General features: G+C 46.2%; 1 protein-coding gene across 10 annotated transcripts in view; it reads left to right on the plus strand.

The window, feature by feature from the left end:
* Positions 1–11315, plus strand: part of AKAP13 (A-kinase anchoring protein 13) — a 207071-nt gene extending 195756 nt beyond the window's left edge. For 8 of the 10 annotated variants that reach the window (XM_088063289.1, XM_088063290.1, XM_088063288.1 and 5 more), the window contains 6 exons: positions 362–432; positions 937–981; positions 2135–2185; positions 2529–2978; positions 4691–5003; positions 5799–11315. In XM_088063289.1, the coding sequence (XP_087919415.1) occupies positions 362–432; positions 937–981; positions 2135–2185; positions 2529–2978; positions 4691–5003; positions 5799–5848 (980 nt within the window). In that variant the 3' untranslated portion in view covers positions 5849–11315. The remainder of the gene's footprint in view (positions 1–361; positions 433–936; positions 982–2134; positions 2186–2528; positions 2979–4690; positions 5004–5798) is intronic. The other 2 variants (XM_088063292.1, XM_088063295.1) reach the window with 1 other exon arrangement.
* Positions 11316–11586: the final 271 nt, after the last annotated feature.

Genomic DNA, 11586 nt, shown 5'->3' on the forward strand with positions numbered 1-11586 from the left:
ATATGATTCTGTTATCATCCTCCATCTGCTCTTATGCTGCCTCATGTCTTCTCAGCAAGTATTCTGTGGTAGTAGTATTCTTCAGGGGCTAGACAGAGCACCAGTTAATAACAGTGTGCTGAATTTATCAGCACGTTCTCTGAAACCAAAGTCAACCCTAATCTAAATTCACATCCACTTTTTCTGGTAGTGCTGACGTGTTCCGTATATTTAGGGCTCAAATCCATTTAGTTAAAATGTCAAGAGCTCTGTGTCCTCTTTTGTGAAATATGTGAGTTTCCTGTATTAAATTTCTCAGACTTTAGCAAGTTCATTTCTGCCTTAAAATGAAACTGATGTCAGTGCTGGCTTCTTCCTTTAGGTGGAGCGAAAGATGAAGGCGATGATGCTCAGGACCTTCGGAGAACAGAGTCAGACAGCATTTTAAAGAAGGTACAGCTTGGTTTGTGTGTCTGCCACCACTGAGTTCAGATTCCAAGAGTGACAGCTCTAGCCTTGAAAAATGCCTGAAATTTTTTTGACAATTAGCTACATCCTAATGAGTTAAAAATAAAATAAAACATGAAATATGCACCCAAAGCCACTGACCTGAAAACCACTGCAAATCAGTTATACTCCTTGGTGGCACAGGTTAGCTACCATCTGTCTGCAGGTCAGCCAAAGCATGTGTTTAATTTTGCATTGTTACTGAGATTATAAGGTCAGCTACAACCTTGAACCTTTTCTTTCTGGGGATCAATCCATCAGATAACTGCAAAATAACACCTAATTAACATTTCGTTCTATATGATTCTAAGTGGCCTAAAAACATGCATGAATTCTCCCAAAATGGAGGGTGGAGGGGAGTATTTAATGGATGTGTCATTAGTTCAGCTTCAGAAGACGTTTGCTATGATTTTTCATTGTCCTCATATTAAATTTGTGATCTTGTCATAGGGTGGAAATGCTAATTTGATGTTCATGCTGAAAAGGAATAACGAGGTAAGAATTGATTCCATTGCTCAGCTGTTCCCTTCATTTAAGTGGCTAGAGAATTTGTCTCAATAGGTGATAATGTAGAAGAGAACACATTTAATTTGCTGAAACACATCTAGACTTTTAAATACATTAAGTTGAACCCACTGTGTCATTTATTTGTTTAACCTTGGATGTTTAGACAGGGAATTCACTGATTGTCATCTGCTTGCCAGCAAGATGATATGTGCTGATTATAAGCAGCAAGGGTTAATTACCACCAGGATGCACAGGGCTGTATTTATTGTGCATCTGCAGACAGGGAGAGTTTAATTTTATGTTGCAGGTGCAGTGAATTGGGGCAATTAGATTTCTATTCTCCCTTTGATACACATTCATAACTCCCAATTAGCATTAATGACAAAATGAGAAGCAGTTCTCTTAATACTGGCTATCACTCCTCTACTGCAAATACTGAAGTGCTCTTTTTTCTTCTTGAAATTAATTGTAGGATATGAGAGATTCAGAGAAATTTTTAGCTAGGCTAAATTTAGGGATAGGGCATCACTCCAAAGTAGCTTGCTCTGTATTGATGCATGAGGTGTTTGCATTTCTGTATTTTCAGAAAGCCTCCAAGAACACACCTGCTGCACTTGTGTGCCTGCTGTAGTGCAGCTTTTCTGCCTTGTGGCAGTGGGTTTTGTATGGGTCAGCTGGGGGGGAAGGGTACAAATAGTCCACATCTATTTAAAGATTGCTTTATTTCTTTCGCCCCTTGCTTTTTTTTTTCCTGAAATTTCTAAGTGAACTTCTAGGCTTCATCTCAATTACTCAGCTTGTTCTTGAGCAAGCTGATGCTGTGGGAAATGGTTAGCAGAGACAACCCAGGACTTCCCATGAGCCCTGTGCTGGGTGGTGCCTCTGGAGATGTTCCTTCCCCTGCTGCAATGACAGCTAGGGAAGGGAGGAAGGTGATGCCTGGCGCTTCTGGGAGATGTTCAAGGGATGTATTGATGTACTGGGGATTGATGCAGTCATTGCAAAGGAAGACTGAGGAAAAGCAGGGTGCAGAGGGATGGCCGTGCAGCTTGTCAGACCCACTGGTGGGACACAGAGCAAGAGAGGGTGCTGTCCACAGCACCCAGTGAGATCTAACAGCAACACCTCTGTTTTCTCACAGCAGGTCCTCCAAACCATTACCAGCCTCCATAAGCTGCTCAGTGCTTTGCAGGTAGGCTTAGCTGTTCATCCTGCTCCCACACACTGCTTGTCTGGGCTGCCAGTCGTGCTTTGCCCCTTGTCCCCCCTTCTCGTGTCACAGCCCTGCATGGCTGGACACCCCAGGGCCAGCTTGCAGGCTGGAATGAGCTGCTGCCTGAGGGAACCAGTGCTGGCCTGAATTTGGGAAGCTGCTGGGGGAGGTGCTTTGCTGGTATGCTCTGGTAACCAGGCAGCAGTGCTGGGCTCCAAGTTTGGTGGGAGAAGAAGGGGTTCAGTACAGAACTCTGAGATTTTCGGGGATGGACCTCTCCCCACGGAGGGTGCTGCAGTGATCTCTGTCTCCTCTTTCCCAGGGCGTGGTGCTGCAGCAGGACACCTACGTGGAGAGCCAGAAGCAGTCTCGGAGCGAGAAGGCTCCCAGCCGAAGCTCATCCCGGCACACCTCGCTGGCGGAGCAGGAGAAGCAGCGCAGCCTGGAGAAGCAGCGCCAGGAGTTCGCCAACCTGAAGAAGCAGCAGACACAGCACCAGGAGGAAAGGCAGAGGAGGGAGAAGGAGTGGGAAGTGCGGGAGAAGGAACTGGCAGAGCACGAGGCCGAGCTGGCCCAGCGCGAGGAGCAGGTGCAGAGGCTGAGGCAGGAGCTGGAGCGGGAGCGGGAGGAGCTGCAGGTGAAGAAGGCGGCCTACCAGCTCGACCTGGAGAGGCTCCGCATGGCACAGAAGCAGCTGGAGAGGGAGAAGGTGCAGCTGAAGCAGGACGTGGAGCGATTCGCTCAAATGCGGCAGGAGCCTGACCACAACCAGGTAAATGATGCCAGCAGCCAGGCTCCTAGGGAGGCTGATCCCTGCAGGGAGCTCCCAGCCAGCTCCTGGGTGAACTGCATGCCCCTCAGAGGGCACACAGCTGGTGCCAGCCCAGCCCCACACATGTGGGGACTGGCATTTAAAACTGGCTCTTCCCTTGCATAGGATGCACAGTGCTGCACTTTTTGCACCTCTGGAGCTGCTGAGGCACTGCCAGTATTGGTGCTTCACGGTGTCTTGGGGGTGCCTGGCCAGTGCTGGGGAGCCTGAGCTCTGCCTCCTACCCTGTGTGTGTGTTGGGGATGGCAGAGAGGAGGTGGCAGGCTCCCAGGGAAGATGTCCCAGGCAGTCCCAGGGGTTGACACTGCCTGATGTTGGCCTTCACCCAAGGGCTGAGCTCTGGGGAGTGGCCAGGCAGAGGGGACAGCCTGAGTGTTGTGGGTAACCTGCAGCCTCCAGCTGTCACAAACACCACTTGTGAGGCTGATAACTGCAGGGCAAGGCTGTTGACATGCTGACATCCATCTCCAAAAGCATTCTCAATATCCAGCAAAGAGATGGCGTTGCCCCTGTCCTGAAAAGATGAGCACCTGCAGTCCAGTTGTGGCTCAGTGAGCAAATCTCCCCAGCTCTTCTGGAGGAGGCTTTTGGTGTCTGACTGCTCACAACTACAAAGAAAAACCCACACACAGATCCTGGTTTGGGCATTTTTCAGCAAGCTATGGTTTATTCCTTTATAACTGTGCAACAGTCTGACTGAGGAGAGCAAGCGCCATTGGCAAAGCATGGACTGAATTTAATCCTTAAGCCTGTTGATCATTTGTTTGTTTGTAACTCACTAACTCTGACTAATTTGCTTAGAGCTGTACCAGAGTTAGGTTATAAATGTTGGATTGCATAGTGGGAATGATTCTGGATGCCTGAACGGCCTAATTGTGGAGCTGAGCAGTGAGCTCTGAAAAGCTAATCGCCAAAGGAGGTCCTGCTCCCTCCCACCTGGCTCCTGATCAAGCCAGAAGTTTTCCAAGCAGACAGTGAAGCTGTTCCAGCTCCATGCACTTGTAGACAAGGGACATGGGAGAGGCTGAGAGGTAAAATGCCTGCAAGGCCTAAGAGATTTAGGAGAAGGAAGCACCTTCTCAAGGCAGGTATCTGACTGACATTGCAGAGCTATTAATAGTGTGTTCAGTCGAGCTTTGTTGGGCCTTGTTTTGATCTTCCCTTTGAATGTGCAAGCTCAATTACATCCTGAGACAGCCGTTAGGAAAAAAAAAATCAGGAAAACTGCTTTTGCTTTCATCTTTTGCTTGGGAAGGCTTCCTTTGACACATGGTGCTCCTGTGCCATGTGCTGGCATTCCCTTCTCAGAGAGGCACGCTGCTCCTTGGCCTCCTGCCACCATCTGTGTGTGCAAACGATGCAGGGTGAGTCTTGCTATTGAGATCTTAGAGAATATTTGCCCTTGGCTTGTTGATACATAGCAGAGTACATGTAGGAGCAAAAGATAGTGGAGTGTTAGTCTTTGTATGCCTCGTTTTTTCATCTTGAACAGAGAGGGCTTTTCTCTCTTCACTTTGCCTGGATGGGGACTACATTTTACCAGGTGAAGGGGCTGGATGTTCACAAGAAGAACCTCTGTGAGTGGTCTGGGACATGCCTTTTCTATTCATGTTCTCTGCTAGCCTCTTTCATGAAACACTTTTCCTTTCTAGGTTTCAAATCTACATGAGAAACTTGCAAGAGTCTCCTCCCAGTCCAGCATAGATGAATCCTCCATGCAGAAAAACCCTTCCCTTCCTAAACAAGGGCACTTTGATGCAGAACTGTCTGTCTCCCCCAAAAGGAACAGTCTTTCAAGGACACACAAAGAGAAAAGCACTTTCCATTTGCTTAGCACAACAAACCAGACTAACAAGGCAGCTGAGGAACAGACCCAGATGCCTACTCGCCTCTTCAGTTTAGCCAAACCAAAGGAGAAGAAGGAAAAGAAGAAAAAGAGCAGGGGACATCGCGCCCAACAGTCTGGTGAGTGTGAGGGGAGCTCACAGATGTTTTTTCAGGGTTGGTAAGATGGCTGTTTTCCTTCAGGCAGCAAGCTTGTGGAAGCCACAAAATCTGGCTTTAAATGAGGATGGTGACACAGGGATGGGGAAAAGCAGCTGTGCTGAGCGGACTTCCCAGTTTGAAGTGACCTTCCATGGGGTTTTCTGCCTGTTCTGCAGCCCTCAGGGTTGTCAGAGGGACACACATTCTTCTCATTGTTTCTTCCCATCCCATCCTGAGCAGCCTCCGTGGGCTGGATTCTCTGCTTCGAGGAAAATGTTCTGCTTCAGTGTCAGTGCTTTCAGAAGGAGCTGCTGTTGCAGCTCCTGAGGCATTGATGTCTGCTTTAGCTCTGTGACAGTTTGGAAGTGATACCCACAAGCCTTCTGGTGGCCTCTCCCTTCCCCTCAAGCTGGTCTGTTTTGTCTCTTGATCTGAAACAAAAACATACAGGGTTTTTCTTGTCTGGCAGTTTTTCATCCCCTTAGGACTCAGAGCTGCACCTCAAACCTCTGACCCACGTGAAATTTGATCACATGCCCTCGGATGACCGGTTTCATTCATGCTAGCTCACTGATGTTTTCCAGCTTGTGCACAGGAAATCTCACCCAATACAAGATGTAATTTCATGGTAGCTCATCAGGGAACTGAATATCTTTTAAGGGGCCCAGTGGATTTGGCAGACAGTGGGGTTTCTGTGCACACGGAGCCCCACTCTGCCTGCTGTGTTCCTGTGTTCCCATAGTGATTCCCACATGATGTTTTTTGGTGCTACAGATTCTCACTCGTCAGAAGCACCTCCAGAGGGTGAGGAGATCTTCTGCTGAGCATGGACTGTTCCAGTGGTCACTCGTGGCATTGGCACCGTGGACACCTCCCTGCCTGTGACACAGCACGTGGCTGGTGCCTGCTCTGGACAAGCATCTGGAGGTTTTAAATAAAACATGTTCTGAAGTCTGCTAAGTGGTGGATAAGGGCCTCTCTCCTGTGGTTTTAGGTGAATTCTCCCTGCAGAGGCTGTGCCTGCACAGCACACAGGACCCTCTCCCTGTGCAAACCTGGTGTCAAATGGATTGGGATAGATGTTGTCTGTCTCACTGCTAAAGGATGAGAGAACATAGCCTTAAGGGGTCTGTGCCTTCCAATTCCCCTTTTCTGGGGAAAAGAACCAAAACCAAGCATTTAGCAAAGATTAGGACTCACAAATGGTGCACGCTGGCATATATAGATCTGCTGGATATATACATAGATGTATCTATGTATCCACTGGGATATGCTTACAGTCCCTACCGCTGAGGTCCACCCCTGGGGATAGGTGATACCTGAGGACTTTCTGGGAGTGTGTAGATATTAAATATCTTGCCCTTACTGCTCTGACTGTAACACAGTGACCTGCACACCCCTTTTGTGCTCATGGGATAGGGGCTGTTTGGTTTCAGAAGGGTATCTTACACCAGGAAGCAGTAACAGCATTCAGAAGCAACAACTCAGAGGATAAAAATTAAAATTTAAAATAAATCTGAACTAACTCTGTGGGCCAGAGGAATCAAACGTCAAACTTTTTCCACAGTCAAGCAGAACATTACTGGGTATATTTAATATGGCACCGAAAAGAGAATTTTGGTAGGCTGGTAAGGCAGTCCCATGGAGCCAGAACAAACTGTTCAAATGGAAACAACAGTAATCAACACTTTTTTTAAACAATCTCTTTGAGCTCCAGCTCACTCTCTCCCATCCCCAAAGATTATGTTTTTGCTGGAATAGAGCTCTCCATTTGACATTACAAGCCTAATGACTGACTGGGGGGGTGGCTGAAAATCTGCTTTTAGGGATCTTTGTTCTGTTCTTTGAGTTTTCTTAGCCTGCTTTTTGTGCTACCATTGGGCTTCTGTTTCTCTGGATTTTCTCACCTGCCCTGATCGTTTCTGAGGCAGAGTGAGAGCAGCAGTGTCCAAGCAGGTCAGCGAGACATCGCGGGGCAGGCTCCGAGGAGATGGCTCCTGTCCCTGTGGCTGTGCAATACCAGGCACTTAGGAACCATTTCTGGGGAGAAAAAGGTTCTGGTGGACAAAAACCCCCTGTGGGCCAGGTCTGGAGTTCAGTGTGGCGTGTCCCCATAGGCTCCGTGCAGAACAGGAAGGTCCAAGGGCAGCTCTTGCTGTGCCAGCTGTGGGGTGTCTGTAGAGTTGTGGAATACAGGGATGTGTTCAGTGGGGGAGGAGAACTGCAAATGGAGGCTTTTCTCAAAAATCACCTTTCGTCCAAACCCTGTCAGGAGAATTACCCGAGTGGATTTGTAAATGGTTATCAACTTCAAAACAGATCAAAGTTTTGCTCGAGAGTTTGAAGCTGTCAGGTGCATTTCCTTTCCTACCAGTTTTTTTCTTTGAAATAACAAATAATTTCTCTTCTTGTACTATTGTTTGATTTCAGTTTGCTCTCAGGCCTGTCATGAGTTGGTGACACACAGCAGTTTTCAGAGTTAGTGCTGATGAATATCAGCAGCATTGATGGTGAGGTGGATGCTTAGGCTGGGCTGTCTTGGTGCAGAAACCCTGCTTGCTTTGGAAGCTCTCTATACTATTAAAAATCAGAAGAAAAAGAGAAAAAAAAAGAAAGGAAAAAGGGTTGAGATTTATTTTTGGTTTCTTTTTAATATTATTTGGTGCTTGTTCTTAATTGCAAGCAGGGCTTGCAAAAATATTTATCTTTCATTTTATCTGAAAGAATTTTTTAAAAAATGTTTACTTAGTTTTATTTTTTTATTTCTTTTTACTTTTGCTTTTGTTGGGGGAATAGTTTGAGGTTTTTTTTTCTCTTCCCCCCCTCATTTTTTTTGTTTATTTGTTTTGTTTTCTTACCAAAAGATTGGTAAACCAAATGTTCTCATCTCCCTGTTTCCTACAAACCACGGGGTTGAGCAGTGCTGCTTTGCAGCTCATTCCATGCCCTAAGTCACACAATTTCAGCTGAGAGCTTTCTTCAAGGCAGAGCATCTTCAGGCCAAAAAATGTCTGGAAAAAGACACAGTGACTTCAGACAAGACTCCTCCTGTAAATTAGTGTCCTTATTTAAACATTTTGGTTAGGTTTTCTCATTCCTTTTGGAGGCAAAGGAGAAAGCAAAACATGGAGTGCCCGGCAGTGATGGAGGGTACAGTTGCTCTCCTGGACCCGAGGGGAGCTGAAGGAGTGGGATAGACAGTGGGAAGGTGCTGGTGGTGTGGTGTTAACCTTTGTCATAAGAAAACCACCAACTTCAGCAAGTAACTTCTGCCCTGCTGTTTATACATCTGCAAACACAAATGTGCCAAGCTGAAATTTCTGGAAACCAAAGTAGTGTGTGGCTCATTTACTGTTGTGTGAACAGAATCAGGGCACTGGTACATCTGAGCTCCCCTCAGTCTGGAACAGCCTTTGCCACTATGAACTTTCCAGTTTATCCCACTGTCTTTTCCCCAGTCCCAGCATATGCTATATTCACAACATAGCAACATCCCCTGGCTCTGAGAAGGGCACCAAAAGGCAGATGTGTGACCCAGGGCAGCAGGATTGAGTCTGCCTGGCTTCACCATCTCTCATGACCTGTGCAAATCCAAAAGAGCATTCAGTGCCTGAAGTGCAAATGCTGTTGGCTAAGTCCTCTCCCAAGGTCCCTGTGGTTCCTTGACAGAAACCACAGGTATGAGTCAGAAATACACTGACCAGAGATCCTGTGTATCAAAGCTGTTTGTGTCTTAAATTCTGGTGGACAGACATTTGTCCCTGGAGGATGTCTGTTACTGTATGATTCACTTTTTTGGAATGAAGCCTTTCCTCCCACACTGCTTCCTCCTTCTTTCACCTTTAGGAAGGTAAGGGCTTGTTTTTATCTCTTTAGCCTTTTATTTTTCCCATCTCAGGTTTTCTTTGGAAAGGCTTGGCATGGGTTCCTAGAGTCAGATTCCTGCTCTGATCTCTGAAGCTTGTCTAGCATTGTCTGCTAGAGTATGGTCCCAGCTTGACAGCACCAAAGCCTTTCCTCTTCCTGGCCTTAAAATTGCATTTGCTCCAGTTCCATGCCTGGCATCCATCCTTGTTGAAAGCATGTTATTTCTTCAGCCCAGCCTGTTGCTAGTTCCAAGAGCCAGTCCCTTGATCCCATTTGGAGCACCCAAACCAGCCTGTTTGCATTGGGCTCCTGGGACTCAGAGCAGGTTCAGAAACATCTGTTTGAAGCCCATGTTGTTGTGGAAGAGGATCCTGCGAGGACTCTCGGAGCTGTTTGTGCTGGTGCTTCATGGAGGGCAGAAATCACATTTGATTTTCTTGGCCTGGTCTTTGCCACTGCCCAGCAGGAGGGGTTTCAGTGTCCAGGGAAAGTGAGAGTGTGGGCTCAGACAAGTACAGAAGTGGCCAGTATTAGCTGGAGGTGCCGGAATACCCAGCAGCAGAGTAGCTGTAGCAAAGGGTGGGAGACTCGATGGGGTTTTGTGGGCTTGGCTTTAGATTCTTTTAAATGAAGTGATCATCTCAACATGTAACTTGATGTCAGTTTGATGTCATAAAGCACTTTAAATGGAACTGGTCTTGCCCCTTTTAATTATGGTTATTTGGAGACAATCAGTTTTGCCATTACTTCCTGCACTTCCCAGCAAAATCAGAGCTTCAAGTAGGTGTGCTCCTGGTTTGGTTTGGCTTTTCCCTGAGAGGGGAGGAAGGGCCAAGCTTTTTGTATTGTTCTTAGACCAGAGTGGGTGCAGACCTGACTACAGTCCCACTGCAGATAGGTTAAGTGGCAGGAGAAGAGAACTGGCTTCTGTTGGCTCAGGTACATCCCCCAGGAGAGCCCATGTCAGTTTCACCATCACCTTCCTCACAGCAGCTAGGGAAGCAGCCCTGCCTGTGGTTTTCCTTCCATCTCCTTTTCCTTGGAGAAACTCAGAGTGAAGGAGATGTGAGGGGATGCATCCAAATAAATCAGGCCCTTTCCATGCACCAAGGTATTTACTGCCAGGCCACTGGGACATCTCCAGGTGCCCTCCCTGGAACAGGAGCTGTCATCCCCACTGAGGGTGGACTCTTCCTGCTGGAGGTATGCTGACAGCACAGTAATGCCATCAGCTTGTGTGGATTTGCATCCAGAGTCTGATCACCACTGCACCTTCCTTGAGTCCCTAGGATATCTCACAGCTGTTGCTGTAACACCCAGTTCCAGTCCTTCCATGTGCCACCTAGTCAGAAGAGGTTCTTCAGGTGCCAAATCCCAAGGAAGCTGTCTAGGGTATCTATGGCATGGAGCAAGGGAGGACTGGGCAGGGGACACAGGAGAGTATCTGCTAAAATCCCACAAAACATTCCTTGTTAACCAGAACTCTGGAAATTATTTTGCCTGCTGGCCAGGTTTGGGAACTTACCATGATTTAGGGCACCCTTTTAAATAAAAAACCTCCCCTGCTGCTCATAACTCTTGCTTCATTTCTCAGAAGAGGCAGCAATCCACCATTCTTCATTGGTGATAAAGCTAATTTTTAAATATAGGCGAACTGAACTGGCCAAATCTCCTATACCTTGTGCTCTTCAGTCATGAGAAGTGTAACACCAGCTCCCTTTACACCTGCATTTCCAGGGCTCTGTGCCCTTTCCTTCCACATGCATTTCACTGACACTGATGCTTTGCACAAGTATAATTCAGCTTCCATTGCTTGGGGGGAGGGGGGAACAGGATAACATTCACTGCTTTGCATACAGCTATGAGCTTTGTATGTATTTAAGCTGTCTGTAGGTATCCATCCTTTCCATGACCTAAGGTAATCTTACTATTTTCTTTATCAATATTAAACACTGATTCAAAAAAAAAATGAAATAAAAATCTATGTCCGGTTCAGTTCGCCTATGGTTAAAGTTTAGCCTGGTGTTTATTTTGTACTAATATGGAATGCACTTGAGTAATTCTCAGAACATTGAGGTGTATTATAATAACCTGATATACCTCTGCTTTTGGTTTGTTTCTTATTAAAAAAAAAAAAAAGCAAAAAAAAAAAGCTTTGCATTTTCATGTTGAACCCAAAAAGAAAAAAAAAGTTGGGAAAAAAAGATTTTTAAAGAAGAGGGTAAAACCTAATTGCTGTATGTTAATTTGTAATTATGTAAAAAGTGAGCAGGTTATTGACTGTAAAATTCTTCAGTTTTTCTGTAACTTGCCAGAAACCATTAGGTTTTGTAACAAGCTTTTATTTATCTTCCTTTTTAGTTATCAGTATCAACCTCTTGTAAAGTCATTCTTCCTCTAAATAAATTTGATTTTAAGTCTTGAGTTTTCTGCCTGATTTATTCCCACACCTTTGGTATTTTTGCTGATGACTTTTTTGTACCAAGGCTGAATGAGGAGCCCTAACCTCAACTTGTAATCAAATGTTTGCATTGCCTTTATCAGTTCCATTCCTGTTTGAACCCACTGGACTCTTTATTTTCCTCCACTTACAAGATTTGCATTTTACTGAAGGACAGATGTCCATGTGATAGTCCTTGGGTTTTTTCCCCCCCTGGCCCTACAGGGCTTTTAATCCTTGTACAAGAAGGGGAAA

This window comes from Pseudopodoces humilis, chromosome 16 (genome assembly GCF_049639895.1).
Source record: "Pseudopodoces humilis isolate 2021_Gansu_Grassland_sample_001 chromosome 16, ASM4963989v1, whole genome shotgun sequence".
Lineage (NCBI taxonomy): Eukaryota > Metazoa > Chordata > Aves > Passeriformes > Paridae > Pseudopodoces > Pseudopodoces humilis.